Genomic DNA, 19,266 nt, shown 5'->3' on the forward strand with positions numbered 1-19,266 from the left:
TGGTCATGGGGCTTGAGCTCTGGGCTTGGGCATTATCTCCCTCAGAGTTCTACAGTATGATCAAACAAAATTTTCTCCAGGAATGCAAATTTAGTTCAATACATGCAAGTCATTTAATGTAATTCATCTCACCAATAGGAACCAAAGCCAGATGATCATTTCAGTAGATGGGAAAAAAGCACACTTAACAGAGGATCTCAATAACCCAATTGCATAGGACCAGATGTAATAATGTATAGCAACTAGAACTCTAATTTTTTTCTGAGTCATATTTTTTATTTAATGTATCAAACAGGATGCACATTTATCTTGACATAAACCACACAGCTAATTCATAAGCTATACAAAAATATCAAACCTCTGATCTCAATTCAGTGAATAGTATATATCTACATAGGATATTCTTACTGTTCTTTTACCCTTTCAGCTATTTCTAACTATATAAGCTCAAGTGGTGGTTATCTTATAATTAATTTTATTTGAAATGAATTTAGGGATAAGGATGTATCTCAGTGGAAATGTTTGACTAGTATGTATAAAGCTCAGGTTTTGATTCCCAGCACACTACACACATGTGCACACACACACACACACACACACACACACAGGCACACACACAACATGTGTGTAAAGTTATTATAGTCAGAAAAGATGGTGCTATTCTGTTCTTGTATATCATCGTATGTTTACTTCTAATGAATTTGTCCAGGTCTCTTAGAAGTAAATGTATTCTTGGTGAACTGTTCATTGTAATGGCTTAAATGAAAGATAAGTAAAACTAATAGGAAATAGTGAATAATGCAATATAATTTATATTAAATTATAAGGAATCATAAAGAGAAAAGTATTGAAAAGGAGTGACAGATGCTTCTGGAAAGTTGCTATTAAATGCAATGACTACAATGTATGCAATGGCTTTTTCCGTCCATTAACAATTTTGCAACTTTGCAGTAATAACACACAGTGCACCATCCCTCCTGATGCTTGCTAATGAAGAAGCGGAGTATCTATTACATTGTGAATAAAAGCAGCACATGTCCCAGACAGAGCACATGATCAATATATTCTATATGGTATATTGAAGAAACACTGTGCCTTTGTCTCAACTGGCAAACTTAATTGAGTCCAAGGTATATTAAGTTCTAGGAAATTAGCCCTGGTTAATGTGTAAGAATGTACTTTAGCTCTCCTTTAATCAATAATTTATATGTACAAAGTACATGTGCTAGTATTGTGGATAAGGGACCATGGGAACTCATAAGGTTAGGGTACTCTGAGGAGTAAAAATATAGACAGAAAAGATAATTTCACATTCTCCTTCATCCCTATTTCCTTTCTTTTTCTTTTTCTTCTTTTTTTTTTGGTTAGGTAATGGAGCCTGAACTCAGACTGGGCACTGTTCCCCATTTCTGGTTTTCTGGATGTTGATTGGAGATAAGAGTCTCAGGTCCTTTTTGCCTTGATCCTCAGATCTCAGCCTCCTGAGTAGCTAGTATTACAGACATAAGCCACCACACCTCATGCCTGTTTCTTGTCAGACTTCCAAGGTACAAAGGGTCACTTTGGCACTGGATCTGCCTGTGTCACCTGTCATGGTTTTCTTGTGTTTGTCAGCCCTGTGGGAGAAAGAGAAAATTGGGTTTACTCTTTTTGTACCTCAACCTTTCTCTAGCTCTTAAAAGTTGAGGGCTGGGAGTTGGCCTACTGGCAGAGTGCTTTCCTAGCATGCACGAAGACCCAGGTTCAATTCCTCAGTACCACATACACAGAAAAAAGCTAGAAATGGGGCCGTGGCTCAAGTAGTAGTAGTACTAGCCTTGAGAAAGTCCAAGGACAGTGCTCAGGCCCAGAGCTCAAGCCCAAGACTGGCAAAAAAAAAAAAAATAGGGGAGAAAAAAAATCAAGGTTGAAGACAAGTAATGTCCAAAAAAAACAGGCACAACAGCACATTCAGAGATTGTCTGGATGTTATTTAGAACTCTAATTTTTTGATGGGTTGTTGAAGTCAGTTGGCCAGATTTTTACTGAGAAATTTTGCATTGATAGTCATTTTAAAAAAATGGATCTATAGTTTTCTTTCTTTGGTGAGTCACTGTCTTGTTTGGGGATGAGGGTTATACTGGATTCATAACAAGAGTTTAGAAGTGAGCTTTCATTTCCAATTTCACTGAAGAGTTTGAGGAGTGTTATAGTGAGTTCACATTTGAAAGCCTTATAGAATTTGGCTGTGAATCTCTGGACCTCGGCTTTTCTTAGATGGGAAGTCTCTTATTGCCATTTCTGTTTCATTACTTAATATGAGTCTCTTTAATTGGTTTAGTTTGGGCATATCAATGTTTGCTGGAAATTTTTCCATTTCTTCCATGTTCTAGAATTTGTTATCATAAGGGGTTTGCAAAGTATTGCCTTGTAATATTCTGGATCTTGGTTGTTTCTGTAGTGATGTTTCCATTCTTCTCTCTGATTTTGTTTATTTGGCTGTGTTCTCTTCTTTAATAAGATTTGCCAAGGGTCTGTCAATTTTTTCAAATAGCCAAGTCTTTGTTTTGATTTCTGTGCTTCTTTTGGACACTGATTTAATTTTAATTGTTTCTTTCCATCTATTGGTTTGGGGTTTGACTTGTTATTTTTCATGGAGCTTATGTTGCATCACCAAATTAGTGGTATGAGCTTTCTCCAATTTATTGATTTAGGCATTCTGAGAACTACCTTTGCTATGTCCTGGAGGAGCTGTATTTTGTCATTTCCTTTTTGTTAAATATCATGAGTATTTGAATTTCCTGTCTGATCTCTTTTATAACCTACTGGTGATTCAATGTATGTGTTGTTAAGTCTCTATGTGTTGTAGGATTTTCACTGGATTCCCTTTCCCTCTTGGAATTCCTTCATCTTTTTTTATTCCTCTATTAAGTTTTGGTAAGCCTCATCCTGTTTGCATATAGCCCTTTGCAGTATTCCAGTCTTTTCATTCAGCATATTTACCAGCAGTGAAAACTAGATCAATCCCTGACTGCTCTATTGCCTCTTTATTTTGAATCAGAGTTAAAGTTCCTTGTTTGGCCATGTTTCTCATGTGTTTTTCGTTTCCTATTTTTTCACATTTTTCATGTTTCATTTTTCATTACATGTTTTTCATAGTTCTGCCCATTTGGAAACAAAACCCATTTCCTTGTTGTTGTGTGTATTTTCATGGTACTTTTTTCATTGACTGTGTCTAGTCAATCTAATATTTTTACCTTATCTTCTCTATCCCTGTTACTGTTTTCAGTTTGTTGCATTTTTCAAGGAAGCCTTTCAACTGAGTTTTTTTTATTTGGACTATTGAGGGTTTTTTTTTGTTTTATGTGTTTTTTTGTTTTGTTTTTGCCAGTCCTGGTTCTTGAACTCAGGGTCTAAGCACTGTCCTCTGGCTTTCTCAAGGCTAGTTCTCTATCACTTGAGCCACAGCACCACTTCTTGCTTTTTTCTGTGTATGTGGTACCAAGGAATCAAACACAGGTTTTTTTTTCGCATGCTGTGCATGCTTCCAAATTTTTATATTTTTGACTACCATAATTCTAATAAGATTATATGTGTAATGATAGATAATGATTTATCATACTAAACTAGTTTTATTTTTGTCAGTTGTGGGACTTGAACTCTGGGCCTGAGCATTGTCCCTGAGTTCTTCAGCTCAAGGATACCGCCCTACTCTTAAGCCAAGCTCCACTTCCTATTTTCTGGAGGTTAATTGGAGATTCTCACGGACTTTAGTGCCCAAACGGGCTTTGAACCAGAGATCCTCAGATCTTAGCCTCCTAATTAGCTAGGATTACGGGTGTGGGGTGTGGTTCACCATACCAAGCCTGAACTGCTTTTTCTTATCAGACTACTGTAGATAGATAGATAGATAGATAGATAGATAGATAGATAGATCAATCGATCCACAGCAAATGTTACTATACTCATTTGTAATACATTTGGGAGGTTTGTTACTTGTCGCAAGTTAATTCTTCGTGAAATCGACCCTGAGTAGAAATAATGTAGAATATAGATATTATTGATGGGATCGATATTGGTTTGGGTCAAAAACAAGTCCACTTGTTAGAGCTTAACCAAGTAATTACTTAAGAATGTGTGACCCACTGAGAAAGAAACAAAATTCAGACATGAGGCAGGAAAGTGTTTGTGATAAGAAGACGTAGAGACAGGCTGACTGTAGGTGCTTGGTCCTGAACAGAATCACATGCTAGCAGAATATACCCCATTATACAATAGTTCACCTCCAGTGACATGGAAGGTCTGTTGCTTCTGCATGGGAATTTCTGCCATGAAACAGTGACTCTACAAGGAAAGACTTGGCAAGCTTATAAAAAATGCTGGCAAGAAAGTCTTTGTGAAAAACTATTGGCGAGTTGTTTGTTTTGGCTTTTCTGTGTTTTTGAAATATTTAATAATCATGTATAACATTTTAATGGAATAGTAAGTTCAGAATTTTTAAAATTAGCATCTTGGAAAAATTTTTTTAAAACTACACATTTTGAAGTAATTCATTAATCTCTAAGGCAAGCAAATATTTTTGGGGTGTTCAAGGCCTATAATATTTGAAAACAGGCTTTAACATCCCTTTTCAGAATTCCCCTGAAATGGTGTTTATTATTAACTGTATAATATATTGGCTTCAGAATTAGTTTTATCCTTCCAAGATTTATAAATTGCTTTAGAAATGAAAAATTGTACCCAAAATTTAAAAATCACATTTTCTAAGTTAATGTATATGATTGTGGTATCATACCAATGTTATTAGTCTTGTAAAATGACATCTAAATTAATTGCTATAATGTTCTTGCAATTTATAATTATATTGATAGTATAAAATTTTCTGCCCTCTTACAAAGAAATATGCTCTTAAGTTGTATCTCACCTGAGTTGAAATGCTATAAAACATTAGCTGCTATTTGCTTGTCTACTCAATATTTAGAAATTCTCATTACTGTACACATGTAGATCTTATTTTGAATTAATAAAGCCTGAAGCTATACTACTTTGCAATTTTCTTATAGTTATTTAATTCCTGTTTTCCTTTAACAAGAGTCTCGAATCAATTAGCCATCTGTATCAGATAGTACAGAATGATAACTTAATAACCATTCTTTTTTATTGTATTTTATTATCAGTGTAATTTGTGGAGGGATTACAGTTCCATTCATCAGGTAGTGGGTACATTACTTCTCAAACATTGATACCCCTTCTCCATTCTTACTATTATTGTTATCATAGAAATAGCTGTGTTGTAGTGTTACATTTCAAGCTGTTTTGAAGTCTTCATTTTATCTTAGTGTTCCCACTGTTTACATATGTGTTGTTACATAATAGCATTCAATTTTCATTTTTCATTTATTTCATCCATTATTTGCAATATTTAGAAATCTTATTTGGAACTAAAGTCATCAAGCCTGCAGCTGTGAATAGACCAATTCCTAAAAATGAAAGTTGCCTAGATACTCCCAAGAAGTATGAAGATATGACTGACACTGAGTCTTGTGTTCAGTTTCAGACAGTATGTATCAAATTTCCAAAATCATTATATCACTTAACTCATAGATAATGAAATGGATGATCAATGTACACTACACATAACTGCGTGGTAATATTACCATGAATTTCATTAATATATACAAGTAATGTGTGTTGATGAACATTGACAAAAATAAATGGCAGTATAGTAAACATGAAATTTCTTTTTTAATGGTGATAGTATAATCACTGAATTTCTTTCTACTAATACATTTTTATCAATTTCACTTTATGCTCTTTTTTCCCCATGCATATTATGAATCTTATCTGTATAACTAGTATAATAAAAGAATGCTTTTCTTTGAAAGGATGCCTTGGGATACTGTTATGGAAACAAGGAGAAAGAATTATTTATGCTTGAAAGAGTCCAGGAAGCAGAGGAAAAATGGAGGAGTGCACAAGCCCTAATTGAGCAAATTAAAGTCAAATTCTCAGAAAAAGAGAAAGAGCTGGAAAATCAGTTGGAAGAACTAAAGCTACAACAGGAAAACAAACTCTTCAAATTGAATCAAGAAAATTATATTCTTCAAGCCAAGGTACTAACCACATATTTCTAATTTTCTTTTTTATTTATTGAGCAGAAGAAAACAAAATTGCAATCTATCCTTCCTACAAAATTTGTTGCCATTATTAGCTTGTGATTGTTTAACTTAAACTATGTAGAGGATATGCATGGTTGTAGAAAGTACCTCAATATGTGAAAGTAAATTATCTGCCTCAGGTAAGTGAATTTTGATTGTTTTCTTATGCTATTAGGCTTTTTAAAATTCAAATCCATAAATTCATTATAACTCTGAGAGAAGTCAATGTTTCAGCAAGAGCTGCTTTTAAAAAGTCTAGACTCAGAGGTCACTCTTAATATTTGGAGTTCTTAAACTCTCTAGGACCTCAGCACAAAATATTGTGATGATTTATCTATAATCATATCCAGCATACTCAATATTATGAGACATATGTTTCTGAACACCTTGAATTGTCAATCCTTATTTTTTTTGCCTTTCCCTCTGTAAATAAAACATTTTCTGTTTTTTTACAAAAGTTAAACAGCATGGAAGAAACAAACAGGAAGCAAAGATGGTTACAATTTGGAGAAACAGCTGATCCTGTCACTGAAAAAAAGTTGAAGCAAATCCACAAAGAAATAGAAGAGCAAGAAACACTGCTTCAAGGATATCAGCAGGTATGGCATGTCTTGCCATAATAATGCTCTCAATGAAATAGCTCTACATGTAATAGCTTGAGTTGCAGAATACAGTGCCTTCACCAAGTAAAGAGGTTCAATTCAGCCTCTCCTCATGATCTTAACATATATAGAAAGGAAATTTGAAGATTTCACAGACCCCCTTAAGTATGGTACCAGTTCTGCCTCCTAAAGACAGAAAAAATGTATGGGGGGTTCTATATGTTTAAGTGCTTTCTGCCAAGTACCATTCTACACTGATTAAGTTTTCCGTACTTTTCAGCAGATCATTAGAAAGCTCTTGGGTTTGCTGCTGCTTTGTTGTTGTTGTTGTTATTTTCCCCAAAGACTTCTTTATTGAAATTAATTGAGTAATATACTTCACAGTATTCTAGCATAGTTATTCTTAGCTAAAGTCACCTACACATTTTAATATTCACACTGATAAGGATCATCATTCTAATGTACAAAGCTTATCAATCATGAAAAATACAAAGACCTCAAATTTTACATAAGAAAAATTTCAACTCTATGAACATTAGCAATAAAACTATTTTTTCTTGGGTGATATGTACATTTCTTTCCTTTTCTTAGTATCAGCTGCTCCTTCTATGTCTCTCATTCCCTCCCTCCCCTCACTGCCCTTGAGTTGCTTAGTTCTGTTTCATCGATGTCTAGTTCAGCTGATGGACCACATTTCTGCACTTTTCACCTGCTTTCCACTGATTCTGTGCTGCCTTTCCTACTTCCCTCAGATATGCACATGTTTAAATCATATATGAGGTAAAGAATAAAGATATGACAAATTAAGAAGAGATCCTTTGTTGTCTTAACTTTGGGTTTTTTTTTTACTCCATTTTATTTTATGTACATATGTAGCGGTGCTTGAGTATTACAATTTAGTGGTTTTCCCCTGAGACTGTCCTCTTTTGGTCTCACTATGTGTGGGTATCTAGTCAGATGCTTAGTGAGCTAGACCATCTAAGGAAGAATAGTATACCCTCTCTGTTTCTCTCAGATGGTTTGAATAGCTCTTTAATCTTAAACTAAATCTGTGCTCTGCTCTGCTTTGTCCTGACAATTTTTAATTGTTAAGTCACTATTCAATAATAGTCCACTTCAGCTACAAGAGTGACTACTCATTATGACACTCATCACTTTAACTCATTAGGATTTATTTTTCACTATCCTCAAGTTAGGGTTTATTTTCTTCTTTCAGTCAAGATAAACAAGGCTGTATAGAGTTCCTTTGGGCCTCACCCAGTCCTAGTCCAAACAGTTGGTGTGTAATGATTCTTTCATCCACTTAACTGTTAACCCTTGTGAAATATGGTCTGTTCTACTGACTGAGAAATTTCCAGCTTCTTTTCATACAATCATTTTAAGCATTTGGAAATGATTTTTATATAACAAGTTTCCCCCCCCAAAATAAACAGAAAATTTTGCATATTTTAAAACTGGAGAATTTTAATATATTTAAAGGATTTCCCTATAGCAAGCATCTTCTGTTTTGTAAATACTGCTGATTTAATTCAAATGTTTCTTTCTGCTATTTGAAAGGAAAATGAAAGATTATATAATCAAGTGAAAGATCTCCAAGAACAAAACAAGAAAAACAAAGAGCAAATGTTTAAGGAAAACCAGAGTTTATTTAGTGAACTAGCTTCTTTAAAGTAAGTTTTTTTCTTTACTTCTTGCCATGAAATATATTTCAACTTTCTGTGCAACTTATTGTTATATTAATAATACATTTAGGTCATCTTACATGGATTCCTAAACTCTTTTCATAACACCTCTATAAAAACGGAAAAATTGACTCAAAAATTCCAACAATACGGTGTGATTTTCTTTGTTATTTTTTCTTTAACAACAGGACAGATATACAGCCAACACATTTTCTGCATCACTGGTTTTTATCCTCTATAAATTAGGAGAAAATATATATATATGTATATATACACATATATAAAATATAATATATATATGTATGTATGTATATATGTATAGATGTATATATATATATATATATATATATATATATTGTTGGTGGATAATGGAGCTTGAACTCTGGCCTGGGCACTGTCCCTGAGCTCTTCAGCTCAAGGCTGCCAACCTACCCTTGGGCCTGGTCATTGCCCCTGAGCTGTTCAGTTCAAGACTATCACCCTACACCTGGAGCCACAGCCCCACTTCTCATTTTCTAGAGGTTAATTGGATATAAGAGTCTCAGGTCCTTTTGTGTTCGAGCTGGCTTTGAACCTTGACCCTCAGATTTCAGCCTCCTAAGTAGGTAGGATTACAGGCATGAGCCACTGGGACCAGCGAGGAAATGTATTTGTATTGGAAAAAAACAATGTACTTAGGACTTCTATTTCTTTAAATTAAAAATACATACATTTCCTGTAAAGTATGCTTTTCCTTTCATGCATTAATATTTTAATCTTTTAGATAAGATTTTTTAATATTTTTTATTGTATTTAATAAAAGGGTTGCATGATATTTGCCAGATAGAAGGTGCATTAATTCACATACATTGATACCCTTCCACATGTCTTGGTCCCCATTACCCTCCCCCCACCCCCCTCTTGGTTTTCCCCCCTTCCCTGTCCAATTTCAAGTAACCAAATACAAATGTATCCAATATATCAGATAACAAAGTGAGATATTGTGACAGTATGAGATAACAAAGGAACAGCAAAAGAGATGAGAAATAACATAGCACCTTAAGGACAGCAATAATTTGTTATATGGCTTTTGTTTCAATATCCTAGAGGTCCATTCAATTAGCTTCATACTATATGTCCTTATGTATCAAGTTTTTGCTCTATTGCAAATCTTTGCTATTAGAGCCCAAGGTTTCTACTGGTTATGATGAATGAGGGAAACCGTTGAGTCTAAGTTCCTTTGAGTCTGGCTTACTTTGCTTAATATGATTTTTTCTAAGTCTTTCCATTTCCTAACAAATGGGGCGATGTCATTTTTTGTGACAGCAGCATAGAATTCCATTGTGTACAAATTCCACATCTTGTGGATCCACTCATCAACTGAGGGACATCTAGGTTGGTTCCATATCTTTGCTATGGTGAATAATGCTGCAGTGAACATTGTTGTGCTAGTGGCTTTAGTATGCCTTTGTTTCTGGATGGTTGGGTAAATGCCAAGTAGTGGAATTGCTGGGTCATAGGGAAGCTCTATATTTAGCCTTTTGAGGCACTGCCATGCTGCTTTTAGATAAGATTTTTATCTTCAGTAATTCATATAGTTGTAATGTTCATTAGTGTTTCATTTGTAAGAATACGTGGTACTTAAAGATTAACTTACTTTTGAAAATATCTCTCGTTTTTAAATAAATCAGAGAACAGATGCACAAAAATCATTTGCTATCTCCAGTACCAGAAAATTCAGAGCCAGCCAGAAACCAGAGTTTTACTGATCTGTTAGCAGAACTGCGTGGCATACAGGTAAGCTACATGTGATTTTAACTATTACGAATAGTAAAATTATTATGAAGTTCCATGAATATAAAAAAGATCTGGTTCTATAATACAAATGTATAAATAAGATCAGTTTTTAATAAATGCATGTTTTTACTTAATTTTTTAGCATAACTTAAATGCTTAGGGTTTCATTGTGACATTTATAATACATGAAATAGTATAGACTTTCTCCAGTGTGCTAGAGATACTCATAGTAAAAGAAATAAATAGGCTTTAATTCCTCTATAGCTAAAAAGTTAGTAGTAGTTGCTATAAGAATCATAAAATAGGGCTGGAAGCTTGACCTAATGATAGAGTGTTAACCCAGCATGCATGAATATGTATGTACAGACTGCTTGGTACCACATGCATAGAAAACCAGAAGTGCCGTGGCTCAAGTGGAAGAGCTCTAGTTTTGAGAAAGCTCAAGGATAGTACTCAGGCCCTGAGTTCAAGCCCCAGAACTAGCAAAAAAAAATTGTTAAGTAGTTCTAGGAACATGGCCTTGTGGTACTTACTGGGTTCCATTCCTCATTACCACATACACAATAAAAGCCTGAAGTGGTATTGTGGCTCAAGTAGTAGAATGCTAGCGTTGAGCACAGAGAGGCTCAGGGATAGTGCCCAGGCCCTGAATTCAAGCCCCAGAACTGTACAAAAAAAAAAAACAGTTAAAAAAGAATCATAAACTGTTGATATACTTTAAATATGAGGCCTTTGTCCATTGTATGGTTAGTGAAATCTTCTCCCTTTCTGTAGGCTTCCTAATTAATTTACTAGCTATGTCCTTTGCCATACAGAAGCTCTGCAGTCTAATGCAGTCCCACTTATACAGCCTCTCTCTGATTTGTTGTGTTTCTTGGTCCTTGTTAAGAAAGTTTCTACCTGTGCCAAGGAGGGCTAGTGTATATCCTATTCCTTCTTGTAATGTTTTCAGTGTGTCAGCTTTACCTCGCAGTCTTTGATCCATTTGGAGTTAATTCTAGTGCAGAGTGACAAAGAAGGATCCAACTTTAGTTTTCTGCAGGTGCTTACCCAGTTCTGCCAGCACCATTTGTTGAACAGGCTGTCTTTCTTCCATTCTATTTTTTTGGCTCCGTTATCAAAGATTAGGTGGCCATACGTCTGTGGTTTAATATCTGAGTCCTCAGTTCTACTCCATTTGTCTTCAGGCCTGTTCTTGTGCCAGTACCTAGCTCTGTAATAGAGTCTAAAGTTTGGTATTGAAATTCCTCCTGCACAGTTCTTTCTGCTAAGAAGTGTTTTTGCTATACAGTGTCTCATTATTCCATATTTCCTTAAAGAATGACATTGGGATATTGATGGGTATTCCATTGAATTTGTAGATATCCCTTGGCAAGATTGCCATTTTCACGATGATAATTCTTCCAATCCAGGAGCATGGGACGTTTTTCCATTTCCTCAGTTCTGCTTTAATTCCTTTTTCAGGGTTTTAAAGTTTTCATCAAAAAGGTCCTTTACAGGACCTCCAGGATATTGAAACAAAAGCCATATAACGAATGATTGTTGTCCTTAATGTACTATGTTGTCTCTCATCTCCTTTGCTGTCCCTTGGTTATCTCATATTGGTATAGTATCTCACTTCGTTATCTGATATATTGAATTTATTTGTATTTGGTTATTTGAAATTTGATAGGGAAGGGGGGAAAACCAAGATGGGTGGGGGGTGTGGGGGGGAGGGAAATGGGTACCAAGACATGTGAAAGGGTATCAATGTATGTGAATTAATGCACCTTCTATCTGGCAAATATCATGTAACCCTTTTACTAATTACAATAAAAAAAAGAAAAAAGAAAAAAAAGGTCCTTTACATTCTTAGTTAATTCCTAGGTACTTTATTTTCTTTGAGGCTATTGCAAAACGAGTTGCTTTTCTGAATGTTGCCTTGTTCCTCTCACTGTTGCATCAAGGAAGGCAGTTGGTTTTTGAGGGTTAATTTTATACCCTGCTACCTTTCCAAAGTTTTGAATCAGCTCAAGGAGCTTGGGAGTGGAGTCTATAGGGTTCTATAAATACAGAATCATGTCATCTGCAAAGAGGGAAAGTTTTACTTCCTCTTTCCCTATTTGGATCCCCTTTATGCTTGCTTCTTGCCTTATTGCTCTGGCTAGGAATTCTAATACTATTTTAAAGAGGAGTGGAGAGAGTGGGCATCTTGTCTCATTCCTGATTTTAGAGGGAATGGCTTTAGCTTTTTGCCATTAAGTATAATAATAGCTGTGGGTTTGTGATACTGGGGGTTTATTATACTGAGGAATGTTCCATGGATTCCTAGTTTCTCCGAGCTTTTAGCATAAAGGGGTGTTGGATCTTGTCAAATGCCTTTCCTGCATATACTGAGACAATCATGTGATTTTTGTCCCAGAAGGGGCCAGGAGTTTAGCCTAGTGGTTAAAGTGCTTGCCTAGAATGCACAAAGACCCGGGTTCTATTCCTTGGTACCACATACATAGAAAAAAGCTGGAAGTGGTGCTGAGGCTCTAGCCTTGAGAAAGTCCAGGGACAATGCTCAGGCCCTGAGCTCAAGCCCAGGACTGGAAAAAAAAAAAAGTAAAACAGTAATAGTAAGCCACAGGCACGGTCTCCTCACAGCTGTCATCTTGATAGAGTATATATAATGTCCCTGCAAAAGTAAACACTTTCCTAGAGTTTCAACAATTTTTGTGTGAGTGCAGGAGGAGATCCTCAGAATAGCTTTGTGAGCGTGAGCTGGGTAGGATTTTTATCAAGTAGAGGAAGGGGTACAGTGCTTAAGTGTTGAGAATTCATGTCAGTTTTTATTTTCTAAGCCATTTCTATGTGTATATGGTAAAAGGTCTAGCAAAATAAAATTCTGCTTTCAGGTATCTAGATACTATCAGATTAAGTATGAGTGTTAAGAGAAGAGAAGAAAATAAAACCTTGTTCCATGAGGCCAAGTGAAGATTTAGTCTTTTGTTACTGTTTTTATTGTTGGCTTTGGAATTTGTACTAGGGTTATACTTCCTAGGCAGGTGCTTAATCACTTGGACTGCATGCTTAGTTCTCCCTCACCTTTGTTTTTGCTTGCTATTTGGAATAGAGTCCGTCTGTTTTTCTCAGCACTAGCCTCAGACCACAGTCTTCTTAACCTGTGTAGCTGAGAGTATACGTCACTCTAACCAGGTTGTTTGTGAACTACATGCCTATCTGGAGGCAGAGTGCCATAGGCAGGAAAGACAGTAGTGACATTCAAGGAACAAAAAGAAATTCTCTGGCTAGAATGAAATAGGAGGAAGGTTTAAAGTAGTTATATCAGTGCAGTGTTATATGGTGCTACAATTGGTGTGTAAGGGCTTTGGGTAGCCCTTTGAGATGAGTCACAGAGGATTTCAAATGGAAGAGTGATATTAACTGCTTCTACAATGATCCCTTTAGCTGCTGTAAGAATAGATTATTCAGAAGCTACTCGTGGTTTGAGGTTGTGAAAGGAAGAATTAATACAATTATATCTGAAATTTAGGAAAGTATGTCACTTTTTTTTGATGGACTATAGATTGTGCCACAATATTTTGGTGTTGGGAAGTAACTTGCCTTTGTATTTCTCTGTCAAGAAAGAAAAAAGCAGTTTGTTAGAAGAAATCAAAAGACTGAAGCAAGACAAACAGGCTCTTGAAGTAGACTTGGAAAAAATGAAGAAAGAGAGGGACCAGGCCAAAGATCAGATTGTTTATGCCACAGGTAAAACATTGAGCTAAAATGGCTTGCCTTTCTACCAGTCATTATGCTAATCTTGAATTTTAGAAAAATAGTCTAATTGTTTTTCCTTTAAGCATATAGTACTCTTAGAATATCCTTGTAGTTTCTAAACAATGGTGTACCTTCCATTAGGTTTTAGTTAAATAATTGGAAGATAAAAGAAAATCAGGAATTATTTTACACTCCTGGCATTTTACGCTTAATATTTACATGTTTGTGATCCAAGCTAGCATGTAAACTTACTGAGGGCACAGTCTGTCTTCTTATCCCTGGGTCTGAACATATTCTTAAGTATTTGAGCCAAACGAGCCACATACAGTGAATGGTGTTTTTCTCCACTAGGAAAATCAAGTGAGAAACATAAAAAGTGAGAAGCAATTATAAGAGAGAAGACAGAATGCTAAGTCAGAGTTGCAGGGAAGACTGACATTTGAGCTGCTACCTCGACAGGTAGCAGGATTTGACAATGAAGCAATGGAGGGAGGATAGTCAAGTTTGGCCAGTAAGCACATTGCCAAGTATATCTGTGGATGAAGTTTGGGTGGCAAACCATAAGTCGGGAGTTATGCTTTCCAAAGTAAAGATACAATAAAGTAAATAAAATAATAAGAACTAAGTAAAACATTAATAGGGTTAAAAACATAAAGCTATTTTTGAAAAGTTATTTATTCAAGTTTGCTTGAATACCTTTATTTGCTGTAATAAGGTAATTTAAATGAAGCACTTGTGAGTGCTTTTCATTTTTAAAATAACTGTAGTTGGGGCCGGGAGTTTGGCCTAGTGGTAGAGTGCTTGCCTAGCTTAGCATACATGAAGGCCCTGGTTCTATTCCTTGGTACCACATACATAGAAAAAAGCCGGAAGTGGTGCTAAAGCTCAAGTGGTACACCTCTAACCTTGAGAAAGTCCAAGGACAGTGCTCAGGCCCTCAGCTCAAGGCCAGGACTGGCCAAAATAAATAAATAGATAAATAAATAAATAAATAAATAAATGTAGCTATTCTTCATTTTTTATTATTTTCCCCAGGAAACAGCTTCACTTTTTATAATGAAATTCAGTAGGGGGAAAATTGAGTAATCAATTATGAGGCTGAAGATCTGGATTGTGAATGCAGTCTCTTGCCTTCCATTGCTAAGACATTAAACTCTGTATTCCATAACTTATGTCAGTGATTCCATTCCTTATTTCCTAGTGCATCTATTTAGACAGATGTTTGTTTTCATTCATAATCTTTTCACTTATTTCCATATTTTTAAAAATACAATTGGGTTATTGAGTTATTTTCTCTTATAGGGGAAAAACTATATGAAATAAACCTTTTAGAAGAAACACATAAACAAGAAGTCAGCCGTCTGCAAAAGAGATTACAGTGGTATGCTGAAAATCAGGAACTTCTGGATAAAGATACAGTTCGGCTTAAGGAAGCAAATGAAGAAATTGAAAAGCTTCAGCTTGAGGTACTAGATCATTTTAGGATGTATTACTGTAGATTGGCCCTATGGTCTTCAAGCTCAACTATGTAAGCAATGATGTCTGTACTATCACTTAAAAGTCTGTGATTTTTTGATAGCCAACTTTTATTTGTGTTTGTGTTGGAGATGTGCTCCATTTACAGCGAGTGAGATCTGTATGTTCAGGGTTCTGCCTTTAGGGCTCACCTAGAACCTCTCACCTGAGCTGCTTGCCTCACCATATCCTGTGGTTCTTGATGATGTCAGGCTTATTTTATTACACTTGGTGCCTTGGCCTTTGGGATTCTGGCCTCACTTTATTCCACATATTGTCTTTTATTGCCTCCTTTAAATGTCAACTCAAATTTCTCTTCCCCAGAAAATGTCTCCTGACCTGTTTTTCTAGTGGAGCTTGCTATCTCACCCCTATATATTCTTATTTCCTGTTCTTTCATTTTGTCTTCTTCTCTTTATAGCACTTGTCCCTGTCTGATATCATTTTGTTTATGTTACAGTATTTACTATCTTACTAGCTTTGAGTGCGGGCACCCAGTTTGTCTTGCCTGGCCTCCTTATCTCTATCAGCTATATGCTAGAAGTACCAGAACTAGGAAAGAGCTCAGTGCTTTTTGAGAAGTTAATGAGTAGCCTTAATGACAGTGACTTTCTTTTTTTAGATTTATTTATTTCTTTTTATTTAAAAGTGATATAAAGAGGGGTTATAAGCCAAGTAAGGAGTACATTTTTTTTTGGAACAATGTCACTGCTTCCTTACTATTTTCTCAGTTCCCTACCGCATCTCCCCCCTTGAAATTGTATCACTCATTTTCAACTGTGTCTGAGTAACATTGCTGCATTTTTTTAATCCTTTGCTCTACCATTTCTGAGCTCTCCCTTGCTCTTAAAAAAAATAAACTCACATACAAGACAAAAGGACAGGAATCATAAACAGTAACAAAGGAGAGAAAACAAAAACAAAAGCTTGGGCCAAGAGTTTAGCCTAGTGGTAGAGTGCTTGTGTAATATGCATGAACACCTGGGTTCAATTCCTCAGTACCACTTACATAGAAAAAAAAAAGTCGGAAGTGGTGATGAGACTCAAGTGGTAGAGATCTAGACTTAAGTCCAAAGACAGTGCTCAGGTCCTGAGCTCAAGCCCAGGACTGGCACATGGAACATTTTCTGAAATAGACCACGTTTTAGGGCATAAAGAAGAGATTCCTGGCAATTAATTTCCTGCTTATATTCCTGGAATTGTTTTTAGAGTTCTCTTTTTATTTCTTTGGTCATCTCTTTCAGTGGTATCTTGTCCCCTGTCACATCAAGTGTCATCGCTTTGGATGGTGACTTCTCTCTAATCTCTTCACTTTTATTTCCTTTTGGTATTTGTGTGGGACCTTGATTATTTATAAATTTCATGATTTGTCTCTGTTATTTCCCGCATTTGGTCTTCAGGACTTGATATTACTACAATTAGTTTGTTCTGTCACCAATAGGTGGTGGACTTTACTTGGTTTTGGGCTGGTGGCTCTCTGGGTATCTGTGTGGTTTTCAGCCCAATAATGAATAACAAATTATTTTCATTGCTGACTTCAGGTAGGCGGGTCCAGGTGTGGATTTGCACTTTTGGTATTTCTGGGGTCAGGAGAAGTTTACAGCTGGTTTCCAACTGGGGCACACTGCCTTTGCTGGCACATCTACTGTTCCCCAGCAGATGTTTTGTAAATTTGTAGTTGTTGATTTCTTAGCATAGCTGGCTCCTGGGACTCCCCAACTGTCTCTTTTTGTGGGAGAGAGCTAGGCTGGCTCCCTATTGTTTCAGTGCCATCTTCATGGAGGTCTTGTTTTCTGTTGTTTTAAATATGCTTTTTACTCTCTTCTTTATGTATCAACAGATTGGGAAATTGAAAGCTGAACACGGTACTCCATCTACTTTACAGAAGTTACATTCAAAAGATAGAACAGTTGATGCCAAAAGAATTCAGGACCTAGAACGACAAGTATGTGTAAAGTAGATTTTTATGAAGATATTTTTTATATACAATGGATTATTGTTTCACCATTTCCCACAAGATATATTTAACTATGACATTATAGTTTTAATGTGATATTAATAAATTAACAGCATTTATATTTTTGATAACTTTATAGACAAGGAATTTTTAGAATAATGCTTCTCACCATCAATGTAAGCTCAGTAGAGTCCGGATTCTTCCTCCTATACTGGGCATAGTGGTATATGCCTGATAGTTCCAGCTACTTAGGAAGCTAAGGCAGAAGGATTGCTTCAACTCAGGAGTTATCTTCAAAAAATATTATTTTTTGTAAAGGGGGAAAAAAAAGACTTCAGTCCTGTTCCGAAGTAAGGCAGATGAGAGGATAATAAAGGAAAGAAGGTCTTTAAGTTGGGAATGTTAATAGTGCAAAGTGTTATGAACAATGAAGAAAACAGACTTCTAATGAACTGCTCTTTCTCTTGAACTCTTAATGAATAGAAATAATGTATGCTATGGTCAATGTAGCTGGAAAGTCTTTTAAAAGCATGCAGTGAGACCATTAGGATAAACATTAGAATAAGCTTTTTTGGGGAGAGGTAGAATTTATCTATCTTTCTTCTATTTTTACCATTCTGCTTAGCATTTATATTCACAGATGAATTGAAATGAATGCAGAATTCCAGTTTTTTCATAAGGAGTGTGATTCTATAATCAAGTCATGATACTAAAACCTATGGCTATTATTCCATCACAAATCCAAGTCTGTGAGGTCATCACTAGGCCCAGCATTATATCCCCTCCTGTGAGAAAAAGAAAAACCAAGCAAAAAATAAAAACAAAACCTTAGTTCCTTTTGCCAGACCTTCTTTTCTTATGTTGAAAGGTATGACTCAGTTTGGTTTAGGGACTAGGAGAGGACTAGAACAAAAGTGGTTTGAAAAATGAGGAGTATTCTAAAGGGAACATAGTCTGGGATTTTGCTTCAATTTGTGTGTGTGTGTGTGTGTGTGTGTGTGTGTGTATGTTTGAGGTTTAACATAACCAGCATGGAAGAAGCCATCCAAACTATGAGAAAAAAATGCCAAAAGAACTAGTCCATGAAATAACTTTAAAAAGAAATTATGTAGAGATGAATGTATGAAAATGTGTTATGTAATTATTTTCTATTATATATTTGTACAATGTTATTCCTCACTCAGTAGTATTTTTTTATAGTTGGATTTCTGTATAACCACATGCGGTCTGATTTATTCTGTGTTTGTAAGAGCTTCTAGTCTAATGATTTTAGGCCTGAATATTTTGTAATCAATGTATATCATGATCTATAAGAATCATTCTGGAATATATTCTAAACTATTTAACTATAAATTATTTCTTTTCAACATAGAATGTAAGTAAAAACAGGACTAATTAGATGTGAAATTTGTTCATGCTTTTTTGTTGTTGCTGTTTGCTTGGAGGTACTAGGTTTGATCTAGAACGTTGAACTTTCCAGGCAGGTGCTCTGCCTCTGGAACTACATGGTTGGCCCTTTGTTCTTTATTTAGTTTTTACTTTTTATCAGCTTGGTCTAAATCATAGTCTTTATATTCATGTTTCTTACATAGCTGGCATATCTAGATGGTGTGAGCCATCACACCTAGATATCAGTTGAGATGAGATGTCTTAGAAATGTTTTGCTCATGTAGGCATCATACTTTACTTATCCTAATTTTAGCCTCCCAAGTATCTAGAATTACAGGCATAATGCTGTATCCAGCTTGTTCATTTAAGGAACCATTTCATAGTTTAATTTTCAATGAAGGTTTTGAAAATTTTGCTTTGTATACAAGCCATTCTGGTATCATTGAGTAAAGAATAATATTTCA

The 19,266-nt window shown here is 35.5% G+C and overlaps 1 protein-coding gene across 1 annotated transcript in view; it reads left to right on the forward strand.

Moving 5' to 3' along the window:
- Cep162 (centrosomal protein 162) overlaps window positions 1-19,266 on the forward strand; it is a 97,414-nt gene that overhangs the window by 57,230 nt on the left and 20,918 nt on the right. The window contains exons 14-21 of the mRNA XM_090338485.1: window positions 5,406-5,539; window positions 5,865-6,092; window positions 6,596-6,736; window positions 8,297-8,409; window positions 10,092-10,197; window positions 13,806-13,932; window positions 15,244-15,407; window positions 17,297-17,401. Coding sequence (XP_090194611.1) covers window positions 5,406-5,539; window positions 5,865-6,092; window positions 6,596-6,736; window positions 8,297-8,409; window positions 10,092-10,197; window positions 13,806-13,932; window positions 15,244-15,407; window positions 17,297-17,401 — 1,118 coding nt within the window. The remainder of the gene's footprint in view (window positions 1-5,405; window positions 5,540-5,864; window positions 6,093-6,595; window positions 6,737-8,296; window positions 8,410-10,091; window positions 10,198-13,805; window positions 13,933-15,243; window positions 15,408-17,296; window positions 17,402-19,266) is intronic.

Source organism: Megascapheus bottae, chromosome 8 (genome assembly GCF_031878675.1).
Source record: "Megascapheus bottae isolate mThoBot1 chromosome 8, mThoBot2.hap1, whole genome shotgun sequence".
Classification (NCBI taxonomy): domain Eukaryota; kingdom Metazoa; phylum Chordata; class Mammalia; order Rodentia; family Geomyidae; genus Megascapheus; species Megascapheus bottae.